Source organism: Psammomys obesus, unplaced genomic scaffold (genome assembly GCF_907164565.1).
Source record: "Psammomys obesus unplaced genomic scaffold, mPsaObe1.curated_primary_1811, whole genome shotgun sequence".
NCBI lineage: Eukaryota > Metazoa > Chordata > Mammalia > Rodentia > Muridae > Psammomys > Psammomys obesus.
Genome location: NW_026592510.1, coordinates 18104518 through 18119423, shown reverse-complemented (window position 1 = coordinate 18119423; position 14906 = coordinate 18104518). Strand labels below are relative to the sequence as shown.

The following is a 14906-nucleotide window of genomic DNA, read 5'->3' as shown; positions in this document are numbered from 1 at the left end:
TATCTATCTATCTATCTATCTATCTATCTATCTATCTATCTATCTATCTAATCACTTTAAGCTTGATCCCAGCTCCTTCTTTCCTCTCAGTCCCACCCTCATGCCCCCCCCCATTTTCCACTCTCTTTCCAGAGAAGAGGAGGCTCCCAAGGGGTACAAACCCACCCTAGCACCTCAAGTCACAGCAGGACTAAGCATATCCTCTCCTGCTGAGGCCAGACAAAGCAGCCCAGCTAGGGGAAAGGGATCCAAAGACAGGCAACATAGTCAGAGACATCCTCTACTTCTCTTGCTAGGGGACCCATATGATGACCAAGCTGTACATCTGTTACATATGTGTAGGGATCTAGGTCCAGCCCATGCAAGCTCTTTGATTGATGGTTCAGTCTCTGTAAGCGCCAGTGGTCCCGGGTTGGTTGACTCTGTAGGTCTTCTTGTGGTGTCCTTGACTCCTCTGGCTCCCTCTATCCTTCTTCCCACTCTTCCACAAAACTCGAGTTGGCCTGTTGTTTGGCTGTGGGTCTCTGCATCTGTTTCTGTCAGCTGCTAAATGAAGCCTCTCAGAAGACAGTTATGCCAGGCTCCTGTCTCTAAGCACAGTAGAGCACTATCAGTAGTGTCTAGGATTGACTCTCTCCCATGGGGTGGGTCTTAAGTTGGGCCAATCATCGGTTGGACATTCCCTCAATCTTTGCTCCATCTTTATTCCTACACTTTTTGTGGGCAAGACACATTTTCTGTTGAAGATTTTATGGGTGGGTTATTATTCCTCTCCCTCCCCTGGAAGTTCCTCCTGGCTACAGGAGGTGGCAACTTCAGGCTCCATATCCCATGATGCTAGGAGTCTCAGCTATGGTCACTCCTAATGGCTCCTTCCCCAGAGATGGCCCCCTTGGATTTCTGTTCTGTCTTCCTCCTGCCTCTCCCCACACCTGATCCATTACCTCCCACCTAGTTTCCTCCCCTGATCTACTTCAGCTGTCTATTTTCTTTTCTCTTCTGAGTGAGATTCAAGCATCTTCCCTCAGGCCTTTCTTGGCTTCTTTGGGTCTGTGGGTTGTAGCATGGTTATCCAGTACTTTATGGTTAATATCCATTTATAAGTGAGGACATACCATGCATGTCTTTCTGGATTTGGATTATCTCACTCAGGATATTTTCTGGTTCCATCTATTTGCCTACAATTCCATTTTATCTACGTAGATTCTACAGTATGAATAAGAACAAATTGCTTTTTATTCAGTTTTTTGGAGTGTCTTGACCTAAAGGTACGATTAATAAGCTGTTCTTGGGCCAATGAGTTGGCTCACTGGGTAAAAGCACCTGTGGCTGAGGCTGACAACCAAGTTCAACCCTTGAGACCTTAATAGTGGAAGGAGAAAACTGACCTCAGCAAGTTGTTCTTTTACCTCCATCTGTGCACACTTGTAATAACACACACATACACCCCAAACATAAAAATAAAAGATATTCTTAAAACTTTCCTATCCAAAACTTTTTGTTGACACTGATTTGGCTTATCCATTGTGAAAATGGCCATTGTGCATGCCAGGCACCCTTCTGAGTCGTCCTTCCTCTTCCTTTCATACTGTCTTTTCTTCAAAGGTCATTCTTACTCATTGCTCCAGTTAGTTAACACGCTCTCTTTCTAGAGTTTGCAGCACTTGCAGCCTCTTCTCACACACACATCTTCACACTGCTGGCTACATTTTAGGATGTGTGTTACTCATCATTGCTATTGTTGTGAACACTTGCTTGAATCCTTAGAAACTTGAACATCGTGAGGACTCAACAAAATACCAATTGATAGAGTGCATTTATGTGCAAAGAGATGTGATCATTTGATAGAATTTATGTATGATAAAGGATAGTAAAAAAATCCTCAAAATTTGTGCGTCTTACAACATAAAAGTAACATCTTTACTATCTCTCTAAATATACATGCTTTGAAAACTACATCTGAACAATAATAGCTTCTCTTGGGAAACTCCCTCTTTAGGATTTTTTTTTTGGGGGGGTTATTACCAGATATGCTGAAGAAGATTTTTGATATTCTACATTACTGTTGGTCTGAAATAAGGTGCCTCCAGAACATGATCTTAAAGAAAATGATTTTTCTTCTTTTTTAATCACAGAAACAAGGACCAACTAATACGTTTTTGCATCATCTTGTCCAAGATGTAAAGCAGGTAACCTAACTATGAGAGTTGAAAATACTCTTTGCATAATAACTTAGCTTTGAGATAGTGGAATGAAAGTTTATGAAATGTAAGTTTGTATTTTATTGTGAATTACTTACTCTTTTTACGTAGGATTCTAAATACCTTAATCACCAATTTACTCTTTTATGTTCCCCACTTTGTTTCGGTTTGTAAAGTTTGACCCATCAGATAAGTGACATTAGTTATGACGAGCATGGAAAAGAAGGCTGTAGTTCAGTGACAGCATGCTTATGGAAGATCTGGAGTTCAACTGTCAGCACCACCACAAACAAGCAGGACCAAAACAAACAGGCCAGATTTTGTGGCTCATGCTTATAGTTCTGGCACTCAGGAGGCTGAGGCATGAGGATCCAGGTTTTGTGGGCAGCCTGGGCTGCATATTCAACCCTGTCTCAAAACAAACTACCAAAATAAACAAAGAAACATAAGCAATGGGCCAGCACCCCAGTGGACTATATCCATTACATAGTCAATGAGGACATCAGCAGCACAGGCCTTTTGGTGATGTCTAGTATGTGATTTTGGGATGTTTTTTTGTTTTGTTTTGCTTTTTTTTTTTTTTTTTTTTCCTGTCATTGTTTTGAGTATCAGTGGCAGCTCAGAGATGCAAATAATGCTTTTGTACATCTAAGCCCTGTCATAGGGAGTTAGGATGGTTTAACACCTTCGCTCGTGTTTTGTTCAGAATGTTCTCATTGCATGTTGAGCAATTTGCAACCTGAAAATTTGAAGTGTCTTTCACTTGTCACTGTGGTAAAAAGCCACCCACAGAATATTTAAAAAAAAAAAAAAAAGGGTTCTCTCAGGCTGGGTGTGGTGGTGCGCACCTTTAATCCCAGCGCTCAGGAGGCAGAGGCAGGAATGTCTCTGTGAGTTCGAGTCCAGCCTGGTCTACAGAGTGAGTCTAGAACAGCCAGGGCTCTGTTACATAGAAAAACCCTGTCTCTAAAAACCAAGAAAAAAAAAGTTCTCTTATTTTTTGAAGCTTGATTTCTCATTGCATAGAGTGTGGACTTTCTGCTTCTGTTGATTTAGTTGGAGCGTTAGATGACAGGAACATATTTACTTGTCAAATTTACAGTAAGCAAAATCGTGAATGTTGATATAAATTTAAGTTACATTGCTTTAAGCAAGAGAAAAATGACTTGCCTGAATTATCTCCTAAAACTTTATCACGATATGCTGAAGAGAAAGGGATGGATAAGCTAAATGTGTTGTCTTCTGAGAACATGGCCAAAGAGACAAGAGAAGAAACCCCAGAGCCGTGACTCCCTGCTCTTCCTTGCAGCACACACTTCTCTCGAGCTACAGAATCACGCTCATCGACATCGGGCTGGTAATAGAGTACCTCATTGGGGGAGCATATCGAAGCAGCTACACTAGGAAAAGTTTCAGGGTGCTCTACAACAACCTCTACGGAAAACGCAAGGTAACATCATTAAAAGGTACTCCAGTGAGAGAAAGGGGAACTGGGAATTGCAGTTTTAGAAAAGTGGCTGAAAGAGTCCCAGGGGCCAAAAGCTTCTGTCACGAGCCTTCTGTCAGAGGGCACATGTCACCTGCTGTACATAGTGTGCTGTGCTGAGGTTCTGTGTGCTGGCATGAGACGAATAAGAAACCTCTTAGAAGAAACAGATTGATAAGTAAATTACCCACAATATGAAATGGAATGTTACATGAGCCGCATTGACATTGAAGTGCTGTGATGAGGCTGGTTAAAGGGCAGCCGCTCTGTCTGTCTCTTCTTCCTCTTGAAAACGAGGCCAGAGGTCAAACACTTAATAGATTTACTTCCATAAACTAACAATGGCCTATATTCTCGAGACTGTGTATTGGGCTAAGCATCTAAGAATTATACTGCAAGATGTAAACAGACTGAGCTCAAACAAGAAATGGTTTTACAGATGAGAATATGCATTCTGTCATAGTTTTGGAGGACGAAGATTATAAAGGGAGAGTTGACATCATAGCCCTGTACCTAGAGAAGCCTAGTTCTTTCTAGAGGAACATTGGACACTGGTGTACAGAGAAGAGTGGGCACAGTGAAGGACATAGTGCTCGGATCTTAGGGCAGGGCTCTGCAGTGTCACTGAGACCTTTGGACAGGGATGAGACTAGAATAAGGCTTGGGAGGAGGTTCCATAAAGAACCTGGGATATCCAGCTACTTCGGACCTTTATAAATAATTGGAGAAAGTGCTAGCCCAATTTAAGTTCAGGAAACTTTTCTCCCAGGGGGGGAAACCCCTCATGCAAAACCACATCTTACCTAGGAAATAACCTCTGCTAAAATTTCTGAAGCCAATGGATACCCAGGATCAGCCACTGCCTTTGAAAAAGTGGCACTTCTGGGCATCAGTGGGGGCACGATCACCATGTGGCCTTGATGTGGAAATTTTCCATTCCTGCTCATTCTGGAAATGGCCCCTCAGTATGACATGTCCCATTTCTCTAGTTGCTTTTCCCAGAGTTGACTGCAACCAGACCACAGTGCTAACACCTTCGTGGTGTGGCATCAGAGAGGTCTGGCATTGAATCCTATTTGTTTCCTTACTTGATACATGAAACATTACCTGTCTGTGTTCCCACGCTCCTGTCTAGAAATGGGCACATTAATGTCCTGTTCATGAAGTTGTGAGACTATCAAAACCTGAGGTTTGTATCCTAGGATCTTATGGCAGTCTCTGTATTTGCTCTTTCTCCTTGCTGACACTTTATTTGGTGATCATGCAGTGAAGATAGTATATATCACCTGGAAAAATTCCAGAACTTTCTAGCTTCACTTTAACTTTAGAGCTCTTTGTGAATGGAAACTTTTTCTTATCAAGAACCATAAAATTTTATTGCCTGTTTTGAACTAGGTCTGAGGCTAGAAGATCTGTTGATTCTAAAGGAATTTCCACATAGGAAAGGAATTCAGGTGTGTAACAGGGAACAAAAGAGTATGCTCTCTAAGATGTCAGGAAATAGCAGTGTTCATCAGAAGGAGGCTGAGTGAGAAATCTCCAGAGATATTAATCATGGACAAGGGAACATTAATTATTAATCACAGACAAGGGACATAGGTGTTACGTGTTTGAGAGGACATATATTTAGTTTTTGACATTATCTGGAAAGAAAAAGTCACATTATAATATTTTTATCTCTTTCTTTTGTTTTCTTTAAAATCAAAATAACATTATGCCAGAGTGTGAGCAGCTTTGTTCAGAGCCTTTCCCAGCACCCTTTTCATCAGAGATATTCCTTGGGAAATCGAAAGGAGTCTTCGGAAAGCACACTGCATTCCCAGTTCTTTAGGACTGCCCAGCCCTACAAATCCAAGGTACACTCCTTTGTTTGCTGAGTTGAAAATTAAGTTGGTTTTGCAGACTGAGATGGCCTCTTCATTAACGCTGGAGAAAGGGAGGTGCCAATGAAGAATCATTCCCCAGTGTCATAAGCAGATGGTGTGATTTCCAAGCATCCCTCTGACACAGCTCTTGTTCAGCAGTACAGCACTGACAAGCCACTGGTTGTCTGGGTTTGCTCCTCGGGTTCTCTTCCTTGTTTCCACCTCTTCCCTGTGCATTTGGCAACTCAGATAGGCTATGTATACCATGGTATTAAATATTTATAATCATTAGCCTAACATGACACTCTCAACATTCTTGCTCAAGCCTTGTTGCTATGAGGACCACTCCCTTTGTAGCTCCCAATTCTTGGGAGATGGTCCTTTTGTATCTTCTTTTCCCCAACTAAGTCTTAAATCCTAAGACTAAGTTTTATCCTAATTTTACAGTATAGCAAAGATAATGAGTGTGTGTCTTTAGCCCATTCTTTTCTTCTTTTGCTTAAGTATTTTTATGTAAATCCTACACTGCTGGCTGTATTGCTTCTTTTCCACAGCTGTTGACATGGCCCTTGGCCACTATTAATGAACAGATTCTTTTTATCTATAGAAAGAGGAAAGAAACACTCTAAAATTTTTGTTATGATGCTTCAAAGTACAAATAATTTTTAAAAAAGCCTTTATTATTTTCTAAGCGTTATGCTGAGTACTTGGTTGAACTGGGGAGGTAAGCATGTAGAGGTAGATAAAATGGTGCCTGAGAAATGGTTCCACCTTTCTCAAGGTGGTAAACACTATGTTGGACACTGATTCAGAGATAGGAAGCCATACAACAGCACACAGGGAGGGTGAGTGGCATGTTGGTTGAGCTGGAAAGGGTGAGCTTGCCACAATGCTTCTTGTCATCTAAACAGAATAAAGCAAACTGATCTATTTGAATGTATGCTGGCAGCACTAAAGCCACTCTTCAAAGAAACAATGACAAGTCAGTTTGTTAAGGTAGAAGTAGAAAATTTTTTAAATAAAATTCTTACTTACCCAAATAAATTACCTTCAAAATGCAAGTTGTGCTTCCTGGGATACTCCAGTGCTATTCCACATATAGTTGAGACAAGGTTTCACTATGGAGTTAGGGCTGTGTTTGAACTCAGCCCTCATGGCCTTCTAATTTTTGTGTTGTAGTTCAATAAAACATGCATTTAAAAAAATAGTTGTGAGACTGGAAGCCAGGGCTCTGTGCACATTAGTTGGTCATTGTGCCACAGGGCTACACCCTCTTCTGATGGCTTTTATATGCCTTGGACGATGGGCCCAACATATTAGCTTTCCTGGATAGTTTCTACTAACACTTCCACTATGGTAGATATCTGGGCTCTTAGTTTGTTTTGCGCTCTTCCCCTGTCAGTCTGGGATCTAATGTAGCTAGTAGTTATTTTAAAAAAGTATCTCTAGGGTACTTGCTGTATTACATTTAGCTAAGCATTATGCTTCTGAGTCCTTAGGACTTTGTTTCCTTTGTAATAGGACAAGGCTGAAGACTCCAATAAATCCAAGAAGAAGTCAAAGGAAAGACACAGCCTATCAGAGGACCCTGAGACTGTTGGCTTCATCTACCCGTACAATGACCTGCTGGTGTGGGCTGTGCTGATGAAGAGGCAGAAGATGGCCATGTTCTTTTGGCAGCATGGCGAGGAGGCCACAGTCAAGGCCGTCATTGCTAGTATTCTCTACAGAGCCATGGCCCGGGAAGCCCAGGAGAGCAACATGGTGGACGATACTTCAGAAGAGTTGAAAAATTACTCGGAGTAGGTCTTCTCTCTTCACTTCACACTAAACAGCAATAGTTTTGAGAATGCAGAAACACACTTTTCTCTCTCATTTTTTTTTATCATAGGATAAATAGACTTACTTAGAATTGTGTGTTTTATTCAAGCATCCCCTGAGGCACAGAAGCAGTAGGCTATAGGCTTTATGGGAGGGTTTGTAAGATAATTGATTTAAGTGATTACAGTAACTGAGAACTCCTGACACAACTCTTTGGAGGCTGGAGACCCAGGGATGCCAGAAACATGGCCAAGTCCATGTCCAGAGGCCCCAGAACAAGGGGATTCTTGTTTAAGGCCTATGAACTCGTAAAGGGTGCTTCTGCTGTGAGCTGTGGAATCTTCAGACTTTGGACCCTGAACTGCTCTTATCAAGGGCTGGTGACAGACATCTCATCTCTCACGAGTCAATTCATTTTCTGTAGTTATCCTTTCCAGGCCCCCTGAAAGACCTGGCAGTACTCGTCAGCTTTGAAAAGGCATCTTCCTCATGCATTACACTTAGTCTTGCATGCCAAGTCCTGGAAACACAGACAGAGACACAGCATCATGCTGATTTCTAGGTACTCCGTAATCCTGTTCACTCGGCAGCCAATGTTAACCATCAAACGGCACCCTTCATGCAGTCTCAGTGAAGGGTTCACAAAGACTTGAAGGAACTCTGTGGTAAATAGGACAAAGGTGATCTTCCAGTGTGGAGACTCATGTATAAATATTTTTTTGGATTGTGCAGGTCAGCTGACTAACTTTTAGCCTTTCGTTTCTTAAGGACTGTTAATGATTTTGAAATTAATGACACCGAAGGCTCTTTGGCCTCCCAAAGTGCTCAATGTTGTTGAGATTGCTGTTTACTGTAGGTGTTTTTCAGGTTGCGGCATCAAATACACACATTGTAGTATGGAACCAGAAAGTGATTGGTGGGAATGAAAAGAGTAGAGATGCTTCCACTAATCTGATTATTAAAGTGTTATAGACCTGCAAACGGGAGAAGCTCAGTGAATGACAGAGGCTAACCTATAGCTTGGTTTACAGACCTAGCACAGTTTCCAGAGAAGACAGCCTCTTGGGAAATTTCCTGAGGGCTTCTAAGGATTTTTATAAAATTAATAATAATAATAATAATAATAATAATAATAATAATAATAATAATGTAATAACAAACATGTTTCCACAAAGTTTCTTGGACACAGTGTTTTTTTTTTTTTTTTTGTCAGAATTTCTCTATTAGGTCTTTTCATGTAGACCTGCCCACACCAGGCTGAATATAGCACAGCACACAGCACAAGATAGCTTCTGACACAAACAATAAATTCTACTCTGGGCTACCAGGAAAATACAGCAAAGTTGTCTTCCTTCTGTAAGGGGAGACAGATCCATTTTGTAGCAGCCACCTTAGCTTGTGATGGCAGAGATTAAGCTGTTGTTTACCCCACAGCTTAATTCTGTTTTATCACACAGCCAATTACCTGGTGTTTTCCGTGGCCCATAGTCAATTTTTAGGGCTCTGACTGGCCTTTTGTGCTCTCTGTTCACCACCGTGTCATCAGGCAGTTTGGCCAGCTTGCCCTGGATGTATTGGAGAAGGCCTTCAAGCAGAACGAGCCGATGGCCATGAAGCTGTTGACCTATGAACTCAAGAACTGGAGCAATTCCACCTGCTTGAAACTGGCGGTGTCTGGGGGACTGCGGCCCTTTGTGTCACATTCTTGTACCCAAATGCTACTGACAGACATGTGGATGGGACGTCTGAAGATGAGGAAAAACTCCTGGCTGAAGGTATGTCATATTGTCAGCGTGTTGTGGAGGTCGCTGTTTTTCAGTGCCACATGGGTACCTCTGGCAAACAATAGCTTCCTGCAGGTGCACAGTTGATCCTTCAGAAATCTCTGGAAACTGCTTTGCCTGAGTGACTTCTCAAAACTGGAGGACTGTACCTGCCCTGCCACCACAGAGCTGTTCTCATGTGAGGGCGCTCAGAGTTAAAAGCAAATACAAGCAACACTTCACAGTGCCAAATGACAGTGCCCCTGAGAATTCCCAAAGAAATGAGGCTTTAAGAATACCCACGGCGGTTAGGTGCATAGCTCACTTGCAGAATGCCTGAACAACAAGCACAAAGACTTAGGTTTGGTCATCAGCATCACAAAATTATATATATATATATATATATTAATAGGTAAGAAACTAAATAGAACTAGCAATTTTTATTGCTTTCCTCATCTAGTGCGTTGCTTCAGGGATTCCACAGCTGATTTATCAGCTTTTCCTCTAGCAACTGTTCACACCATTCATCATGTCTAAGTTCTCAGCCTCTTCAGTTATATAATCAAGAGCACCTTAGTCCAATGCATAAGGTTTATAACATTTACCATGGAGCCTGTAAAGTGTAAAGCTGTCCATGTGGTCAACCTCAAAGTGCATGTGTCTGTGAAACGCAATAGAAGGGGATGAAGCCTGAATGTTAAGATCTCATAAGACTGTACTTTGCATTTTAATTGTGTTCTTCCCACAATTCTTGAAACCATATATATATATATGTTAAACAGAATGGCTATTACAAAAATATGAATTTTTTGGTAGATTTACTAACTCCACAAAATAAATATTGCATAAGAAAGAAAAAGATATGTGTATTTTAATTTCTGTCAAGGAGATCAGAGAAATATGAAAAATGCTAATCAAAAATGGTCTCGTATAGCTTCACAAAATACCAGAGGAAAAGCCATCATTTCCCAAAGTTCTTCTCCTTTGATCCCCTTTGACTTCAGGTCTGGCAGTGACAAAACAGAGGTGGGATGGGTCTGCCTCCACTTACCCAGATCCGGAAGTAGATGCTTGCAAATTCTTACATACACACACACACACACACACACACACACACACACACACACACACACAGAGAGAGAGAGAGAGAGAGAGAGAGAGAGAGAGAAGATTGAAAGGTAGGTTTCCATGTTTTTCTCCAAGCATGTGTTGACTACTAGGCTAAGGCAGCATATGCTGTATGAAGTCCCCACACTCCACTTATCAATATTCCCAGGTGCCAACAGTCCAGCTGTGCACGCTGGCCTATGAGTTTCTGAAGCAGATTTGCAAATAAGTTTGGGATGTCCTTGTCAGAACAGTCCCGAGTAGATGAGATTGTAAGAGCACCATGGAGAGCCACAGGGATGGGAAAACTGATTCAGTATGACAGGCTCCAACCTCTCCTCAGAAGTAGGTTATGTACAGCCTGGCTGTGGTGGGTTAATGCTTCTCCAGTGCAGTGGGATTAGAGGTCTTCCCGGAAGTAGAACTAACATGATGCTGTCACTGTGCGTCTGACTGGCGTTTTTTTACACTTGGAGGAGTAACATATTTGGGTCAGAAAACACAATTGCTGTAGAACTAAAGCCTAGAGAGTCTTGATAGATCATATCTTAAAACAAAATTTAGAAGGTCATTTCAGCATGGGAAAAACAAAAGCAAGTTTGGCATGCCTTTGACTTCAGTTTATGAAATCATGGGGGTGGGCTGGCAGATTAATCTAACTTTTGGTCAGTGAATTCCAAGATGCTGAGACATGACTTTAGTGAAAAGGAGGCAGAACACCCACCAGGCTGTCTTTCACAATTGTAGTAATACTTAAAACTGTTTATCTTGAAAGGATGTAAAAACTGAACATAAAAAAATTCTTTGCAAAAGATGGTTAATGTGCAAAGCGTGGTGGCCTAGTGAAAAATACTTGAGCCATCCTTCTCTTAGGTCTTCCTGGCAGACAACAGGTTTATACAAGAGAGGAGGGGAATCTTTTCTAGGGTAAGGTTTATGATATAAATTTTAATGTTTTATATGCTAATACTGTTTAATGATTTTAAATTATTAAAATAATGTTGTCATCACAAAATAATGTTCGTACCTGCCTACTCAGGTACTGTTTTTCCCAGGGGAAACAAGTGTGATATACGCAACTTCTAAACTTTTAAGTAGAGCCTGGACAGATTGTACAGCAGTTAAGAGCACTCCCAGCCATCCCTGAAGATCCCTTGATTCCTGGCACTGATATGGGTGTACATGGCAGTCTGTCAGGCCAGTTCCAAGGGATATGACACCCTTTTCTGGCCTCTGTGAGCACTGCATGTACTGAAAGACATACAGTGTACAGACAAACACACAGGCAAACACCTGTACAACATAAAAAAATAAAAATAAAAGCAAACTTTTAGGTATGTGTATTTAAAATTTTTAATTTTTTTTCTTTCTAACATCATATTGAATGTGTTATCTGATTTTAAAATAGATTTGTTTTTATTTGTGTATATACGAGTGTTTGCATGCATGTATGTTTTTGTACTACATGCACGCCTGGTGCCAACAGAGGCCAGAAGAAGGCATCAGGTCTTGAACTGGAGTTATAGTCTATTGTAAGCTGCCATGAAGGTGCTGGGAACTGAACCCAGGTCCTGTGCAAGAGCAGCCAGTGCTTTGAATCACTGAGATGGCTCCCTGGCCCTTTCATTTGCCTCGTCAATGTTAACATGGCAATTGCATTGTTAGGTTGTTTAATATTTTCTGTCCCCGTATGGCTGGACATTTAGATTGTTACTAGGTTTTTGCCTTTGCAGACAACTGTGCATGAACATCTCTCAGTCCACCTTTGCCCAGAGCTGAGGAACACATGAGTAGAACTGAAAGAGTTGAACTATAATATATGTAGACTCAGGGTAGGAATTGAGCTGGGAGTGGGTCTATCTACTACACATATTTATTTCTGTTGCTAAGGTAGCACATGTATCCTTTGTCCTCTGCTCATCCTTTATCTTGCTTCCTTTGCAGATAATCATCAGTATCCTTTTACCACCCATGATTTTGACATTGGAATTTAAAAGCAAAGCAGAGATGTCACATGTCCCACAATCCCAGGATTTCCAGTTTACGTGGAATTACAGCGACCAGAGCCTGAATAGCACCAAAGAGAGTGTGGTTAGTACACTACCATAGTATTTTGAGTTTTCATGGTGTGACTGTGCACAGAGATGCACAAACATGGAGCTTATCTAGAATAGCCATCTGTTAAATGAAATGTCTACCTTTTTAATATTAACAGGGCATTTATTAACACCTCCCTTCACCCCCGGAACACACCTACGTCTGTGTGTGTGTTACTGTCTCGCTATGTTTCCCAGAATGGCTTTAAATTTCTGGCTACTGTTTCAGTCCAGTGAAGTAACAGATTACCCCAAGGTTACACATTATTCTAGAAGCCCAGGGCTGATCCACTAATCAAGCATTTAGTTCTCTCTGTGTAATCTCCCTCTTGGTATAGACTAGTCAGGTAGAGCATGGAAGTAAGGTATTTCCTTTCTGCTTCAGAAACAAAGTCATAGTGTCCAACAGGTGTTTCAGCATTGCTCCGGAGTGGTAGACTGGATCGGATTACGGCTTTCCGCCTCCATCAACACTGCTGCAGAACATTAGCCCTGAGGTTCTCATCTATAGACACACACATTTGGCATTTGTGCTGATGGGTGGCTCAGTGCGTGATGGTACATGCTGCCAAGGTTGGCAACCTGACTTCAGTCTCAGACCCCACATAGAGGAGGGAGAGAACTGGCCCAAACAGGTTGTCATCTGATCTCCACACACATGCTGTGACACATGTGTGCACCCCAAACAAATGTAACAAAAAATTTTTGTTGATCCTCCTTGCTGTGCACAGCACGCCTCATCCATCACGTTCAGTGGCTGTGGCCAGTTTTGTTTGTTCTGGATGTGTGCTCTCCCCTGGGCTGAGGGCCACTTTCCAGCAGCTGACTGTCAGAGCCAGGTGTCCAGGATGCTGTGGCTGTTCTCTCTGCTTTCTGTTCCCGCTCTGCCCATGATTCATAAAGCTGCACTTTGCCTCAAGGTGTGGTAAACATCGTCTGTGCTACTGACACCGAATGAAGTGCCTTTAACATCTTGTCTGATATGCTTTGTCATGTATGTTGTATTTATTTAAATGTTTATCTAAGTGCTAGTCACCAAATAATAAATGAAGACTGACTGTGATTAATGTCTTGTGGATGATGGTTGTTGGTGACTGATTGAGCATCTGTGCATTCTGATGCCCTGGAGGTCTGACTCTCCTGAGTCATTAAGGACTATGGTTATTGCTCCTGTTTAGGTGTTTGTGTGTGTGTGTGTGTGTGTGTGTCCCCCTCTCTCCCTCGCTCTCTCTTATTTAGTTTCATCTTGAAACCTTGGGCCTAGGAAATCAAAACATTCTACTGGCTGTAGAAAGCATAAGGACTCTCTTAAAAGCCTCGGCTAGGCATGTGATTACATTTGAATCAGTCTCAGGTCCAAACCCATCAAAGAGAGGAAATGCAGTTATACCCCTACCCCTAGAGATACTTCAAGGCCTGGTGTAGAGGTACCCTGCTTAGATATGTGCCCGTTTGATGGTACATGCCAAGTTTTGTGTGCTGGTTGAAGTTGAACAAGGAAGAAAGCTCTTTATCACCATATACTTAAAATGTAGATACAAATGTAGGCAGGGTATAGGCAGTAGCTTGCCAGTGGATACGATTCCACTTTTGGCTCTTGCAGAATGAGTAGAATCTCGGTAGAACGATGGACTCTTCAACAGAGAAGTTACTGAGGAGAACTGGTGCACTGTTCCTCTCAGCACTGTTTTCAAAGGAGACCCAGAGTTCTTTCGCAGAATGGTAGTTACATGTGTGTGTGCTCTTAACATCAAAAAAAAAGTAAGCTCTTGAACCCCCCCCCCCCCGACTAGTGTACTTGTTCCCCCAGGTAGTTTTTAGATGCAGTCATATCCATTGATTAATGATATGAATATTTAAACTAAGGCAGATGTGGCCTCTGCTCTGATGGGCTTATTATCAGGAAACCGTTCATGAACCCTTAGCATTCTTCAATTGGAAACACTTAGTGGAAGAGTTGTTCAAGTACATTCTATTAAGAGTGGCTTGTGATCACAAAGATGGATTTTTTTTTTTTTACCCTTTCGATATATCTGAAACAAAAATTATTGACTATACCTGTCTAGCCATTCCCACTCTGCCCACACTTAGTATTAATTTTGCCTAGCAGACTTGGTCAGATATATAAGCTTTCGTCATGCTAATTAGGTAAATGTGATTGATTCACTGAGGAGCACGGTCTACAATGTGAATTGTTGGGAGAGAGCTGGAGGCAGCAATCGAAACAGATGTGGTTTGTGTGTCTTTGTGGCAGTCAGTTTGCAGTAGCAAAGGGCCTTCTTGTTCCCATGGGGAACAGAAGCTCTATTACCAGATATTGCATGTGCTCTGTGAGGTTTTATTAACCACTCCCTCTTGTGTGTGTGCATGTGTATGTGTGTGTGTTGTGTTGTGCTGTCTTGCTATATTTCCTTACAATGGACTCACATTTCTGGACTCAAGTGGTCCTTCCACCTCAGCTTTCTGAGTAGCTGGAACTGCATGGATACACTTCCATGCTAAGCCAAAACTCTTTTTGGAAGTTCCCAAAATAATTTTTTAAGAGAAATGGAAATCGTTCAATGGCT

The 14906-nt window shown here is 41.8% G+C and overlaps 1 protein-coding gene across 1 annotated transcript in view; it reads left to right on the top strand.

The window, feature by feature from the left end:
• Positions 1–14906, top strand: part of Trpm6 (transient receptor potential cation channel subfamily M member 6) — a 129840-nt gene that overhangs the window by 49257 nt on the left and 65677 nt on the right. The window contains exons 13-18 of the mRNA XM_055614178.1: positions 2136–2189; positions 3511–3651; positions 5442–5543; positions 7074–7354; positions 8920–9148; positions 12188–12334. Of these exons, the coding sequence (XP_055470153.1) occupies positions 2136–2189; positions 3511–3651; positions 5442–5543; positions 7074–7354; positions 8920–9148; positions 12188–12334 (954 nt within the window). The remainder of the gene's footprint in view (positions 1–2135; positions 2190–3510; positions 3652–5441; positions 5544–7073; positions 7355–8919; positions 9149–12187; positions 12335–14906) is intronic.